The sequence below is a fragment of the Phyllobates terribilis genome, unplaced genomic scaffold, assembly GCF_046119375.1.
Source record: "Phyllobates terribilis strain yellow unplaced genomic scaffold, ASM4611937v1 Scaffold_10__3_contigs__length_209671492, whole genome shotgun sequence".
In the NCBI taxonomy this organism is placed as follows: Eukaryota; Metazoa; Chordata; class Amphibia; order Anura; family Dendrobatidae; genus Phyllobates; species Phyllobates terribilis.
In genome coordinates this window covers 165,078,320-165,095,799 of record NW_027362770.1, presented here as the reverse complement: position 1 = coordinate 165,095,799, position 17,480 = coordinate 165,078,320, and the positions used below count along the sequence as shown (strand labels likewise).

Sequence of the window (17,480 nt, the reverse complement as noted above, 5' to 3'; positions counted from 1 at the left end):
AATACAGCCCCCTTTGTACAAGAATTTAGCTACTATAATACTGCCCCTATGTACAAGAATATAACTACTATAATACTGCTCCTATGTACAAGAATATAACTAGTATAATACAGCCCCCTATGTGCAAGAATATAGCTACTATAATACTGCCCCCTATGTACAAGAATATAACTACTATAAAACTGCTCCTATGTACAAGAATATAACTACTATATTACTGCCCCCTATGTACAAGAATATAACTACTATAATACTGCCCCCTATGTAGAAGAATATAACCACTGTAATACTGCTCCTATGTACAAGAATATAACTACTATAATACTGCCCCTATGTACAAGAATATAACTACTATAATACTGCCCCCTATGTACAAGAATATAACTACTATAATACTGCTCCTATGTACAAGAATATATCTACTATAATACTGCTCCTATGTACAAGAATATAGCTACTATAAAACTGCCCCTGTGTACAAGAATATAACTGCTATAATACTGCCCTCTAAGTATAAGAATATAACTACTATAATACTGCCCACTATGTACAAGAATATAACTACTATAATACTGCCCCCTATGTACAAGAATCTAACTACTATAATACTGCTCCTATGTACAAGAATATAACTACTATAATACTGCTCCCATGTACAAGAATATAACTGCTAAAATACTGCCCCTATGTACAAGAATCTAACTGCTATAATACTGCCCCCTATGTACAAGACTATACTATAATACTCCTCCTGTATACAAGCATATAACTACTATAACACTGCTCCTATGTACAAGAATATAACTTCTATAATACTGCCCTCTATGTACAAGAATAGAACTACTATAATACAGCTCCTATGTACAAGAATATAACTACTATAATACTGCCCCTATGTACAAGAATATAACTACTATTATACAGCCCCCTATGTACAAGAATATAACTACTATAATACTGCCCCTATGTACAAGAATATAACTACTATAATACTGCTCCTATGTTCAAGAATATAACTACTATAATACTGCTCCTATGTACAAGAATATAACTACTATAATACAGCCCCCTTTGTACAAGAATTTAGCTACTATAATACTGCCCCTATGTACAAGAATATAACTACTATAATACTGCTCCTATGTACAAGAATATAACTAGTATAATACAGCCCCATATGTGCAAGAATATAGCTACTATAATACTGCCCCCTATGTACAAGAATATAACTACTATAAAACTGCTCCTATGTACAAGAACATAACTACTATAATACTGCCCCCTATGTACAAGAATATAACTACTATAATACTGCCCCCTATGTAGAAGAATATAACCACTGTAATACTGCTCCTATGTACAAGAATATAACTACTATAATACTGCCCCTATGTACAAGAATATAACTACTATAATACTGCCCCCTATGTACATGAATATAACTACTATAATACTGCTCCTATGTACAAGAATATAACTACTATAATACTGCTCGTATGTACAAGAATATAACTACTATAATACAGCCCCCTATGTACAAGAATATAACTACTATAATACTGCCCCCTATATACATAAATATAACTACTATAAAACTGCTCCTATGTACAAGAATATAACTACTATAATACAGCCCCCTATGTACAAGAATATAACTACTATAATACTGCCCCCTATGTACAAGAATATAACTACTATAATACTGGTCACTATGTACAAGAATATAACTGCTATAAAACTGCTCCTATGTACAAGAATCTAACTACTATAATACTGCTCCTATGTACAAGAATATAACTACTACAATACTGCCCCCTATGTACAAGAATATAACTACTATAATACTACTCCTATGTACAAGAATATAACTACTATAATACTGCCCCCTATGTACAAGAATATAACTGCTATAATACAGCCCCCTATGTACAAGAATATAACTACTATAATACTGCCCCCTATGTACAAGAATATAACTACTATAAAACTGCTCCTATGTACAAGAAGCTAACTACTATAATACTGCTCCTATGTACAAGAATATAACTACTATAATACTGCCCCCTATGTACAAGAATATATCTACTATAAAACTGCTCCTATGTATAAGAATCTAACTACTATAATACTGCTCCTATGTACAAGAATATAACTACTATAATACTGCCCCCTATGTACAAGAATATAACTGCTATAATACAGCCCCCTATGTACAAGAATATAACTACTATAATACTGCCCCCTATGTACAAGAATATAACTACTATAAAACTGCTCCTATGTACAAGAAGCTAACTACTATAATACTGCTCCTATGTACAAGAATATAACTACTATAATACTGCCCCCTATGTACAAGAATATATCTACTATAAAACTGCTCCTATGTATAAGAATCTAACTACTATAATACTGCTCCTATGTACAAGAATATAACTACTATAATACTGCCCCCTATGTACAAGAATATAACTACTATAAAACTGCTCCTATGTACAAGAATCTAACTACTATAATACTGCCCCTATGTACAAGAATATAACTACTATAATACTGCCCCCTATGTACAAGAATATAACTACTATAATACTGCCCCTATGTACAAGAATATAACTACTATAATACTGCTCCTATGTACAAGAATATAACTACTATAATACTGCTCCTATGTACAAGAATATAGCTACTATAATACTGCCCCCTATGTACAAGAATATAACTGGTATAATACTGCCCCTATGTACAAGAATATAACTACTATAATACTGCTCCTATGAACAAGAATACAACTACTATAATACTGCTCCTATGAACAAGAATATAACTACTATAATACTGCTCCTATGTACAAGAATATAACTACTATAATACTGCCCCCTATGTACAAGAATCTAACTACTATAATACTGCTCCTATGTACAAGAATATAACTACTATAATACTGCTCCCATGTACAAGAATATAACTGCTAAAATACTGCCCCTATGTACAAGAATCTAACTGCTATAATACTGCCCCCTATGTACAAGACTATACTATAATACTCCTCCTGTATACAAGCATATAACTACTATAACACTGCTCCTATGTACAAGAATATAACTTCTATAATACTGCCCTCTATGTACAAGAATAGAACTACTATAATACAGCTCCTATGTACAAGAATATAACTACTATAATACTGCCCCTATGTACAAGAATATAACTACTATTATACAGCCCCCTATGTACAAGAATATAACTACTATAATACTGCCCCTATGTACAAGAATATAACTACTATAATACTGCTCCTATGTTCAAGAATATAACTACTATAATACTGCTCCTATGTACAAGAATATAACTACTATAATACAGCCCCCTTTGTACAAGAATTTAGCTACTATAATACTGCCCCTATGTACAAGAATATAACTACTATAATACTGCTCCTATGTACAAGAATATAACTAGTATAATACAGCCCCATATGTGCAAGAATATAGCTTCTATAATACTGCCCCCTATGTACAAGAATATAACTACTATAAAACTGCTCCTATGTACAAGAATATAACTACTATAATACTGCCCCCTATGTACAAGAATATAACTACTATAATACTGCCCCCTATGTAGAAGAATATAACCACTGTAATACTGCTCCTATGTACAAGAATATAACTACTATAATACTGCCCCTATGTACAAGAATATAACTACTATAATACTGCCCCCTATGTACATGAATATAACTACTATAATACTGCTCCTATGTACAAGAATATAACTACTATAATACTGCTCGTATGTACAAGAATATAACTACTATAATACAGCCCCCTATGTACAAGAATATAACTACTATAATACTGCCCCCTATATACATAAATATAACTACTATAAAACTGCTCCTATGTACAAGAATATAACTACTATAATACAGCCCCCTATGTACAAGAATATAACTACTATAATACTGCCCCCTATGTACAAGAATATAACTACTATAATACTGGTCACTATGTACAAGAATATAACTGCTATAAAACTGCTCCTATGTACAAGAATCTAACTACTATAATACTGCTCCTATGTACAAGAATATAACTACTACAATACTGCCCCCTATGTACAAGAATATAACTACTATAATACTGCTCCTATGTACAAGAATATAACTACTATAATACTGCCCCCTATGTACAAGAATATAACTGCTATAATACAGCCCCCTATGTACAAGAATATAACTACTATAATACTGCCCCCTATGTACAAGAATATAACTACTATAAAACTGCTCCTATGTACAAGAAGCTAACTACTATAATACTGCTCCTATGTACAAGAATATAACTACTATAATACTGCCCCCTATGTACAAGAATATATCTACTATAAAACTGCTCCTATGTATAAGAATCTAACTACTATAATACTGCTCCTATGTACAAGAATATAACTACTATAATACTGCCCCCTATGTACAAGAATATAACTGCTATAATACAGCCCCCTATGTACAAGAATATAACTACTATAATACTGCCCCCTATGTACAAGAATATAACTACTATAAAACTGCTCCTATGTACAAGAAGCTAACTACTATAATACTGCTCCTATGTACAAGAATATAACTACTATAATACTGCCCCCTATGTACAAGAATATATCTACTATAAAACTGCTCCTATGTATAAGAATCTAACTACTATAATACTGCTCCTATGTACAAGAATATAACTACTATAATACTGCCCCCTATGTACAAGAATATAACTACTATAAAACTGCTCCTATGTACAAGAATCTAACTACTATAATACTGCCCCTATGTACAAGAATATAACTACTATAATACTGCCCCCTATGTACAAGAATATAACTACTATAATACTGCCCCTATGTACAAGAATATAACTACTATAATACTGCTCCTATGTACAAGAATATAACTACTATAATACTGCTCCTATGTACAAGAATATAGCTACTATAATACTGCCCCCTATGTACAAGAATATAACTGGTATAATACTGCCCCTATGTACAAGAATATAACTACTATAATACTGCTCCTATGAACAAGAATATAGCTACTATAATACTGCTCCTATGAACAAGAATATAACTACTATAATACTGCTCCTATGTACAAGAATATAACTACTATAATACTGCCCCCTATGTACAAGAATATAACTACTATAAAACTGCTCCTATGTACAAGAATCTAACTACTATAATACTGCCCCTATGTACAAGAATATAACTACTATAATACTGCCCCCTATGTACAAGAATATAAATACTATAATACTGCCTCTATGTACAAGAATATAACTACTATAATACTTCCCCTATGTACAAGAATATAACTACTATAATACTGATCCTACGTACAAGAATATAACAACTATAATACTGCCCCTATGTACAAGAATATAACTGGTATAATACTGCCCCTATGTACAAGAATATAACTACTATAATACTGCTCCTATGAACAAGAATATAACTACTATAATACTGCTCCTATGTACAAGAATATAGCTACTATAATACTGCCCCCTATGTACAAGAATATAACTGGTATAATACTGCCCCTATGTACAAGAATATAACTACTATAATACTGCCCCTATGTACAAGAATATAACTACTATAATACTGCTCCTATGAACAAGAATATAACTACTATAATACTGCCTCCTATGTACAAGAATATAACTACTATAATACTGCCCCCTATGTACAACAATATAACTACTATAATACTGCCCCCTATGTACAAGAATATAACTACTATAATACTGCTCCTATGTACAAGAATATAACTACTATAATACTGCTCCTATGTACAAGAATATAACTACTATAATACTGCCCCCTATGTACAAGAATATAAGTACTATAATACTGCTCCTATGTACAAGAATATAACTACTATAATACTGCTCCTATTTATAAGAATATAACTGCTATAATACTGCTCCTATGTATAAGCATATAAATAGTATAGTAATGTGTTGCGGTTTTGCTCTAGGATCTGTAGCTTTGGTTTCCCCTCCCCCACCCTTGGACTTCGTTTCCTGCTAGATTCCTGTCTGCACTTGGCACACTCTGTGCAATAGATCCAGATTAAATAGGTAAGGATGAGGATAGATAGGTCAGTCTAAGGTGACCACCTAAAGGTACCGTAACGTCTCATCTGGGGGGGCGCAGGAATTGTGCAGGTTTCATTTAAACCCTTCTGATCCTTTGTTATTTTCCAAGATAAGCGGCACTGGATGTATGTGTTCGCCGCTTATCCTTCTTTAGTCATCCGGTCATGCAGAACATTTCTTCAGGCTACAATAACTTTATCTAAAAATAGAAACCTTAAAAAACAACCACCACTAGAGGGAGCTCACAGATGTATTAATTCCTATGTAGTTAGCTCCCCCTGGTGGTGGCTGCAGGATTTCAGATTTTTTTTACTTAATGCAATGAGAAGGGGATTTTGAGCTTTTAAAGAAGCAGGAACAGAACCTTCTAATGATTTGTCATGAGATTAATCATAAAAAAAAATTGGACCTAATTACAAAATGTCTGGAGAAGTAGAAGTCACATTAGGAGCACTGAGAGCGCACCACAATGGTTCATCTGCCATTTGCCATATAAGATGGCGGTATTATAAATTGCACGTGGCAGGAGGGCCTCATTTTCTTGCCACATATTCATTTCGGCCCTCCACCCATTCTGGGCCCCGACCCCATAATGTCAAGTCCTAGATGATTGCAACAACTGTACTTTGAAATGTATTGAGTCAGTAGAGACATTGCTAGTAGTTCCAGCAGCTGCCACCAGAGGGCAGCCTCATTTATATTATTGCCACCTTGTAATGTGCATGGGGCTGCGCTTTTCAGGACTATGTGGCCCTATTTGGTTGCTGACTGGCACTTTGTGGCTTCTGTTTGGCTCTGTAGGCATAGAATAGCGCTAGGTGGGCACAGTATGGCACTCTGTGTGCGCTAATTGGCTATGTGGGCATTGTATGGTGGTGGGCACTATGTGAGTGTTGTATGCTGTGGGCACAGCATGGCGCTGTATGATGTGGGCATAGTATGGCACTCCGGCACGTTGGACATAATACAGTGCTATGTGGGTATTGCACATTGATGGGCACAGTATGATGTAGTGAGTACAGTACGGCGCTGTGTGTGCACTGTTTGGCAACACTTTACGGACATTGTATATTGTGGGCACAGTATGGCGCTATATAGGCACCATATCATGTTCTAAATACAGTATGGCACTCTGCACTCTGTGGGTATAATCTAGGACATTGCAGACATGGCATTATATGGGCACAGCACAGTACTATATAGGCACTGTGGGATCTTTCAGCACGGTATGGCACTCTGTGCACTGTTTGGCTCTGTAGGCACATTATAGCTTTATGAGGGCACAGTATGACTTAAACACTGGGTGTGCACCATATGGAAAGTATATCATATGGGCACAGTATGGCACTATAAAGGCACCATATGATGGTATGAGCACAGTATGGCACTCTTTTAGCACTATATGGACAGTATATTATATGGGCACAGTATGGCACTATAAAGGCACCATATGATAGTATGAGCACAGTATGGCACTCTCTGGGCACTATATGGACAGTATCTTGTATGGGCACAGTATATTATTATAAAGGCACGTATGAGTGTATGAGCACAGTATGGCACTCTCTGGGCACTATATGGACAGTATAACATATGGGCATAGTATGGCACTATAAAGGCACCATATGATGGTATGAGCACAGTATGGAACTCTATGGGCACTATATGGACAGTATATTGTATGGGCACAGTATAGTATTATAAAGGCACGTATGATGGTATGAGCACAGTATGGCACTCTCTGGGCACTATATGGACAGCATAACATATGGGCACAGTATGGCACTATAAAGGCATGTATGATGGTATGAGCACAGTATGGCACTCTGTGGGCACTATATGGACAGTATATTGTATGGACACAGTAGGGCACTATAGAGGCACCATATGATGGTATGAGCACAGGATGGCACTCTCTGGGCACTATATGGACAGTATAACATATGGGCACAGTATGGCACTATAAAGGCATGTATGATGGTATGAGCACAGTATGGCACTCTGTGGGCACTATATGAACAGTATATTGTATGGGCACAGTATAGTATTATAAAGGCACCATATGATGGTATAAGCACAGTATGGCACTCTCTGGGCACTGTTTGGCTCTCGACATATTTTAGCACTATGTGGGCATTACATGATGTGGGCACAGTATGGCACTATATCGGCACTGTGTGTTGTTGTGAACAGAGTTTAGCACAGTGTTGGCATTATTCAGCTTTATACGGCCATTAATATAATTTTTGGGGGTCCGGAGGTCCCTTTAATCCTTAGCGCCTCAGTTATAGATAACGGGATGAGCCCGCGTCACATGATGGATGACTGTAATAAACCCGGGGGGATATAATCTACGGATATAACGTATATAACGCACGGCCTCCTGACACGCGGGGGGGGGTCCAGCTCTTCCTAATTCATTTTTAGTGGGTGTGAAATGGATCCAATAAGGACTGAATGGGCTGATCGCTATTTTTGGGCTGTAGCATGCCCGAGATCGATCCGTCCCAAATCCATTCTCCACCCTATAAAGGGGGCCGCGTCCTGCCGCTGTCTATGGGATGGGGGCTGCGTGACTACTACAAATAAATTCTTATGTTCAAAGAACGATTCCAAAAGCATGTTGTTTTTTTTCCTCCAAAAAATAGCGCTACCCCTGTCCTCAGGCTGGTTGTGGTATTACAGCTCAGTTCAATTCACTTCAATAGCGCAGAGCTGCAATACCAGACACAACCTGAGGACAGGGGTGGCGCTGTTTTGGAAAAAGAGAAGCTATTTTTTTTCTATCTTTGCTCAGCCCAGGGTGACAACCCACTATATAACCCACCGAGGTCATCATGTGGCCTTTAGAGCACTGCTGTCTCCTTAAAGGGACACTCTAGGCAGCATTTATGTAGCCATCACAGCATAGCTGTGGAGGGACGGAATTAAAGGGGTTGTCCAGAATGAAAAAAAAAAAACAGCGCCATATCCGTCCACTGGTCATGTGTGGTATTGCAGCCCAGCCACATTTAATGCAATAAATCTAAACTGCAATACCAGACACAACCCATGTGCAGGTGGGGCGCTGTTTTTAGATGAAGGCAGCTATTTTCTTCGACTTCTGCACGATCCCTTTCATGGATGATGCACATAATAACTTAAGGAAACAGATCTCATGAAATCCCACCTATGGATGCCACCGACCCTTTTCAGTCCTTGTGGTCACTTTCTGCACCAGAATTGGTAAAAACCCTCACCCCCAAGGCTGCGACTGTACCGCTGCGACTGATCCGCACTGAATCCATCCCATGGAAACAGATAAGACTGCGATCACATGTGGCAGAAAAAAAGCAAAACTTTGACCCAAACTTTTCCAGGACAAAGATGGAAAAAGCTGCTGATTTTCAGGGCTGATTTGCACAAATTTCATCCACGGGCTGCAGATTTATTTTTTCCACTCTTTTTTTTTTTGCAGGCTTTTTTCACGCTTTTCAATACAGATGGGTAAAATCAGCAGCAAAATTTACATTTCCCATAAGTAGATTTTTTTTATTTTTTTGCGATTTCTGTTGCAGATTTCACACTTTTCAAATGCAGACGGGTGAAATGTGGTGCAAAATTGACATTTTCCACTTACGGATTTTATTTTTGTGTTATTTTTATTGCGGATTTCTCGCAGATGCATGAAATCAGCAGCAAAATTTACATTTTCCACATGCAGATTTAGCTGCGGATTTTTATGCGTCATGTGGTCGTACCCCTGTACTAAAAGGCAGCCATATTAGAGTCTTCTCTGCACGCTGATATCAATGATTTCTACACAATAGGAATCCTGCCCACTCAGATACAGACGAGGGGCCGCACCCAGCAGCCTCCATGATGTATTCAGGTCACACACATTCGGGCCACCTTCAGGGTGAACTTGTCTGCAGCGCACATGTCACCTAATACACTCAATGTCCCTTTAAACCACACTGACAGCTGATTGGCTGTCGAATGCCCTGCCCACGCCCCTTTACGCTCACTGATTGGATAGCTCCAACAATACCACGCCCACTGTCATTCTTCCCCGGCTTTCTATTGGCTGTTTATTACCATAGACTCACCGTTAACTTGTCATTTCTCTTCCAGCTGATTGGATACTTCTCGTTAGGTACCGCCCCCTGTCTTGTGTAACCGGCTGCTGATTGGCTGTGTCTCCATAATGTTGCAGGAAGCTCCCAGCTGATCCGCTATGGGAGACGGAAGTGTCGCCTGATTGAGGGTCTCTGTATCACCGGCGGGAGTCGCTCATCATCGCACCGATGAGAGGATCGACGACAGCGGCGGATCCTGATGGGTGATGGCCGCGGTTAAGAGTCACAGCCGGGTGGGGAAGAGAGAGGAGGAGAACGGGGGTCTGGACCGCTCCCTCCAGCAGATGATCTCAGCCATAGTGGACGAGAGGAACCGCCTCAATATCCGCCAGGAGATCAGCGGCCTGGGTGAGTGGCTGCTCCGGGGGGATCGGGCTGGATCTGGGGGATGTCAGAGTCAGATGATGAGTGGAGAATGTGATCGGGCTGATCATCCACGACATGACCGATCAGCTGGAGTATAAACCCCGACCTCCTCCGAAATCTATCAGAAATGTTAAGGCTTTATTCACACGGATTAGTACGGGATGTGCGATTTATTTCAGCACTGGGGGAGGGGGGATCTATTGGATGGGGGGTTTCAAATTTTGGGTGAGCGCAGAAAACTGTCAGCAGCCGCTGAGTCTTGATTTGTTTTTTTATTTCTCACTTCCTTTTTTTTTTTTTTAATATTTATTTATTTTTAAATAATTTAACAAAAATGTAAAATTGAGACAAAATAATGTTAAGAAAAAAAAAAAAAAAAAAGGTGAAAAATCTGACAATTTATGTACGGAACACCGGAGTCTGATATCTATTTAACTGTTAAACCCCCCCTTCCCCCCAAACAATAGAAATCAGACATCAATGTTCTGCACATAAATTATCGGGATGGAGAACTTTAAGGAATTTTTACAAATTTTTTTTTTATTAATATATTTTTTTGTTACATTTTTAAAAGAAAATAATAAGAATAAAAAAAAAAAGTAAAATGTAAGAAAATAAATATTTGGACATATTGTAATTCAAGTGTGGGGGGAGGGGAGGAGTGATTGTTAAAATTGCAAAAAAAAAGTTCCAAATTCTTACATCTCTACAGGACACTGGTGTTGTGGGGGTTAATTCTTGCACTTTGTCACTGATGGGTGGGATGATGTGAGCATCGGGGGAGGGGGGTATAACTACAGGGTGTGATGGGCTGAGAATGTCTGTCTGTATCTATAGACATAGTAATATATTATATATCAGAATGTTTATCAATTGAATTCTAAGGAAAAAAAAAAAAAATTAAACACACACACACATACATATACACATACACATACACACATACACATATATATATATACATACACACACACACACACACACACACACACACACACACACACACACACACATACACATACACACACATATATATATATATATATATATATATATATATATATATATATATATACACACACACACACACACACACACACACACACACACACACACACACACACACACACACACACACACACACACACACACACACACACACACACACCTTGTGCTCAGTACTCCCCAGATGCTTTTATACTATACTGTATATATTCCTACAGTCAGATTTTTTTTGGATCATGTTATATTGTTTGCATTATAGAAGTGTCTTTTAACTTTTATTATTTTTTAATAGTTGCGTTTTCCATTGTATTGTACTATTCTGTGTATTTATTTTACTCACTTATATACCAAGTATATATTTTATATATACTTATCATCACTGTCCCCATTGGGGCTCACAATCTACATTCCCTGTCAGTATGTCTTTGGAGTGTGGGAAGAACCCGGAGGAAACCCACGCGAACACGGGGAGAACATACAAACTCCTTGCAGATGTTGTCCTCGGTGGGATGCTAACCATTTTATAAACTAGATGGTGGCCCGATTCTAATGCATCGGGTAATCTAGAATATGGATGCGGCCGACCGGGCGAGACTAAGCAGCGAAGCAGTGTTTAAATGGATTGTGTACTACTTTAAATTAACCCCCCAATGTATCCCCCCGGGGCCCCTAATGAATTTTGTCATTACGTCACGTTGTCAATCCTGCTTGTGACAACATCGGTGACGACGCACAGCCAGCACGTAATTCTCCCGCCTGCAGCCGGATCTTGCTTACGTTTAAATCACGACTATTTGCGGCTGCAGCCGGGGGTCTGCTGTTCCGCGTACCATGGTGAATGACGGGCTGTGGGCGGGGTTATCCCCCGGCTGCATCGCCGCTGACCTCCATGCGGCTACCGTCGGTAGATCAGCGGCTAGGGCCACTGATCTCCCGACGGCAAGTGTGAAGGGAGGACCGGTGAGCGGCGCCGCCTAGGCAGCCGTTGGGGTACTTCTGCTGCGAGCAGCCGGGAGATGAGCGGCTAGCACCGGTCATCTCCCGGCTGCATCGCCGCTGACCTCCGTGTGGCAGATGAGCCGCTAACGGCCACCATCTTGTTCTGAAATCCCGCGTCGCTGATAGGTCTGGCCGCGGCCAATCAGTGACGCGGGATTTCCTGGATGGACAGACAGACGGGATAAGCCAATTATATAGTAGATTGTAACACATTATTAGTGAGGGGCCGGTATTAGATCACCTTTTACCTAATTACATTGTATGATGTTATTATTCTTATGACTTTTTTTGTATCTGGCCTTCCGCTCTTTCTTCCGGCCTTCCGCTCTTTCTTCCGGCCTTCCGCTCTTTCTTCCGGCCTTCCGCTCTTTCTTCCGGCCTTCCGCTCTTTCTTCCGGCCTTCCGCTCTTTCTTCCGGCCTTCCGGAACTCAGTATTGTAGTGACTGGTGTCTGGCAGTGAACATGGGGTTAAATAACACCAGTCACTACAATACAGAGTTCTGTAATAGCCTGAACACCTAAAAGTCCCCATCATTACTGATACATGGGGGGGGGCACAGGGGTGAGAGCGGCGTTCAATCCTCTGTGTAATGTTTGTGCCCAGATAAACCTCAATCAATGGCAGAAGGAGGAAGTTTTCTTGGGTGACATGAAATGAGGAACTGAGATTATTTGTGATCAGCGACCCGAGCGCACAGATCTGCACATTAATCAGAAACGTATAAATAGAAGGTTCCGGGTGTAAACTTTTATGCAAAAATTCCCTTAAAGGGGCAGACTCTCGCCAGACATTAGCGGCATCCTTCTAGATTGTACCATTTAGAGAACTAAAGCAAGTAGGTAGCGATGAGGCATTAGAGTATCTGAAGAGGAATAACCTCATGACCCAATATCAACATGGGTTTACGAGGGACCGTTCCTGTCAAACTAATCTGATCAGTTTTTATGATGAGGGAAGTTCTGGACTGGACCAAGGAAATGCAGCGGATGTTGTGTATATGGACTTTTCAAAAGCTTTTGATCCGGTTCCACACAAAAGGTTGATACATAAAATGAGAATAATGGAGATAGGGGAAAATATATGTATGTGGGTTAAGAATTGGCTCAGTGATAGGAAACAAAGGGTGGTTATTAATGGAACACACTCAGACTGGGTCTCGGGTAACAGTGGGGTACCACAGGGGTCAATATTGGGCCCCCTTATTTTTAACATATTTATTAAAGTAATATTTCAATATTTGCAGATGACACTAAACTCTGCAGGGTAATCAGAGGAGAACAATTTTATATTACAGGAGGATCTATGTAAACTAGAAGCTTGGGCTGATAAATGGCAAATGAGCTTTAATGGGGATAAATGTAAGGTAATGCACTTGGGCAGAGGAAATAAAATGTATAATTATATGCTTAATTGTAAAACACTGGGCAAAACTGTAACTGAAAAAGACCTGGGTGTATTGGTGGACGACAAGCTCATGTTTAGTGGCCAGTGTCAGGCAGCTGCTGCAAAGGCAAATAAAATAATGGGATGCATTAAAAGAGGCATAGATGCTCATGAGGAGAAGATAATTTTACCTCTATACAAGTCACTAGTGCGACCACACTTAGAATACTGTGTACAGTTCTGGCCTCCGGTGTATAAGAAAGACATAGCTGAACTAGAGCGGGTGCAGAGAAGAGTGACCAAGGTTATTAGAGGACTGGGGGGTCTGCAATACCAAGACAGGGTATTACACTTGGGGTTATTTACTGTGGAAAAAAGAAGGCTTAGGGGTGATCTTATTACTATGTACAAGTATATGAGGGGACAGTACAAAGACCTTTCTACTGATCTTTTTACTCTGAGGCCTGAGACGGGGACAAGGGGGCATCTTCTACGTCTGGAGGAAAGAAGGTTTAATCATAATCACAGACGGGGATTCTTTACTGTAAGAGCAGTGAGACTATGGAACTCTCTGCCGCATGATGTTGTAATGAGCGATTCACTGTTAAAATTTAAGAAGGGCCTGGATGCCTTTCTTGAAAAGTGTAATATTACAGGTTATAAATACTAGATTCCTTGATAGAGCGTTGATCCAGGGAACTAGTCTGATTGTCGTATGGAGTCGGGAAGGAATTTTTTTCCCCAATGTGGAGCTTAGTGTTTGTCACATGGTTTTTTTTTGCCTTCCTCTGGATCAACATGTTAGGCTATGGGGTGAACTAGATGGACTTAGTTTTTTTTAAGGCTGAAGGAAGACTATGTTACTGTATTGATGCCTGATTGTCTTGTGACATGTTAAAGTGGAGTTCCCCTTTAAGTACTCTAAACAATCAAAACATGGAGGATACAGAGACCATCGGAGGGGCAATAGATCAGAAAAACATCTCCACAAGCCGAGCCGCTACAGATTAATAGGGGATGAGGCAATGAAAGATCTCAAAACCATCCAATTCAAGCAATCACTAAATTTGTTTTTCTCACCTGCACTATTAGAGGCTTATGGCCCTTTAAATTACATCATGTTACAACACCTATTTTCAATTCATTAACAAAAGACCCTCTTCATACATATCTGACATTTCCAAAACCTCCATCCCACCCCGGCACCACAACTGGATGGATCTCTCTTAAAGAGATGGTAAACTTAAAGGCATCACCTTACAATAGTGCAGCACTGCCATAAAGCGAGCTGTGATATAACATCAGAGCTCTGAGTGCTGCAGATGGGGTTAGGAGACATTTCTGGACTTTAATGTTCACCAGCTTTAGCCTGGGCTGGCTGATAACAGAGAACAAAAGAACTATATTCAACTGCGCCGCAAATGGTGTCAGGAAAGTCTTGAAGTTTTGGGGTCCTTTAAAAGACTTCACAACAAGGTGGAGGTGGGGGAAGGGCACCATCAGGACCCCGCAATGTATATACTGTGTATATACATTACCGATTCTCAGTTACATCCTGTATTATACTCCAGAGCTGCACTCCCTATTCTGCTGGTGCAGTCACTGTGTACATACATTACATTACTGATCCTGTACTGATCCTGAGTTACATCCTGTATTATACTCCAGAACTGTACTCACTATTCTGCAGGTGCAGTCACTGTGTACATACATTACATTACTGATCCTGTACTGATCCTGAGTTACATCCTGTATTATACTCCAGAGCTGCACTCACTATTCTGCTGGTGTAGTCACTGTGTACATACATTACATTACTGATCCTGAGTTACATCCTGTATTATACCCCAGAGCTGCACTCACTATTCTGCTGGTGCAGTCACTGTGTACATACATTACATTACTGATCCTGAGTTACATCCTGTATTATACTCCAGAGCTGCACTCACTATTCTGCTGGTGCAGTCACTGTGTACATACATTACATTACTGATCCTGAGTTACATCCTGTATTATACCCCAGAGCTGCACTCACTATTCTGCTGGTGCAGTCACTGTGTGCATACATTACATTACTGATCCTGAGTTACATCCTGTATTATACCCCAGAGCTGCACTCACTATTCTGCTGGTGAGGTCACTGTGTACATACATTACATTACTGATCCTGAGTTACATACTGTATTATACTCCAGAGCTGCGCTCACTATTCTGCTGGTGCAGTCACTGTGTGCATACATTACATTACTGATCCCGAATCACATCCTGTATTATACTCCAGAGCTGCACTCCCTATTCTGCTGGTGCAGTCACTGTGTGCATACATTACATTACTGATCCTGTACTGATCCTGAGTTACATCCTGTATTATACCCCAGAGCTGCACTCACTATTCTGCTGGTGCAGTCACTGTGTACATACATTACATTACTGATCCTGAGTTACATCCTGTATTATACTCCAGAGCTGCACTCACTATTCTGCTGGTGCAGTCCTGTCTCCTCAGTGTACAGATGGATGGACTCCTCCCGCACTGCGGTTACACAAGTCACACGGAGCCTCTAAATACTTACACTGAGCAAACAGGAAAATGTGAGTAGTGGCGGCGGCTCATCAGGAGGCCGGGTCCTGTGCCCACAATTGAGGGCTGATGTATAGAGGAGGGAGCTGGCTTGGTTACTGAGATAATAGTGCCATACTGTGCCCAAAAATATCATTACCATACAGCTCTAAGATTGCACCACCATACACTGCACAAATAATACCGTCATCTGGTGCTCGTATAATACAACCGTCCAGTGCTCAGTACACTGTGATATCGGGTTTCATTGCTGTGTCCGCCCGTTTTGCACCTGTTCACTTCTCCGCTCACTGAGGAGGTTTCAGTTGTCGCTTCTTTATGGGGAGGAGTCATAAAGGGAGACGGGATTGTAACAAAACATCTGCTGCGAGCGAGAGGAATCTGTAATAAGACGTGTTGTCCACGGAGATGAAGCCCTCGATGAAATGACATTACTGTCATATATACGATCATATATGGCTGCATAGCTGCTGCGCAGGATTCAGCAGACAGATTGGGTCCTCTGTTATTCCTCCTGGAATTTTAGGAATTAATTGACAGTTAGGTGACAAATTGCACGCCTCTTCTGTAATTCACCATTAGTGACACCCTGCTATACTTCATCCTGCCCCTGCCTCACCCTGATTAGCTACCCGGTGTGCCTATCCCTTGTCCTACCCCTGCCCACATCCTAGGCTGCTACCCATCCCTCGTCCTACCCCTGCCCACACCATGGGCATCCACGTAGTCCGCCTATCCCTTGTCCCACACCATGGGCATCCACGTAGTCCACCTATCCCTTGTCCCACACCATGGACAACCACGTAGTCCGCCTATCCCTTGTCCCACACCATAGGCAACCACGTAGTCCGCCTATCCCTTGTCCCAC

At 40.0% G+C, this 17,480-nt stretch overlaps 1 protein-coding gene across 2 annotated transcripts in view; it reads left to right on the top strand.

Moving 5' to 3' along the window:
- Window positions 1-10,309: 10,309 nt before the first annotated feature.
- Window positions 10,310-17,480, top strand: part of LOC141164616 (uncharacterized protein KIAA0930 homolog) — a 29,410-nt gene continuing 22,239 nt past the window's right edge. Inside the window, exon 1 of one of the 2 annotated variants that reach the window (XM_073650059.1) lies at window positions 10,310-10,624. In XM_073650059.1, the coding sequence (XP_073506160.1) occupies window positions 10,483-10,624 (142 nt within the window). In that variant the 5' untranslated portion in view covers window positions 10,310-10,482. The remainder of the gene's footprint in view (window positions 10,625-17,480) is intronic. The other variant, XM_073650060.1, reaches the window with a different exon arrangement.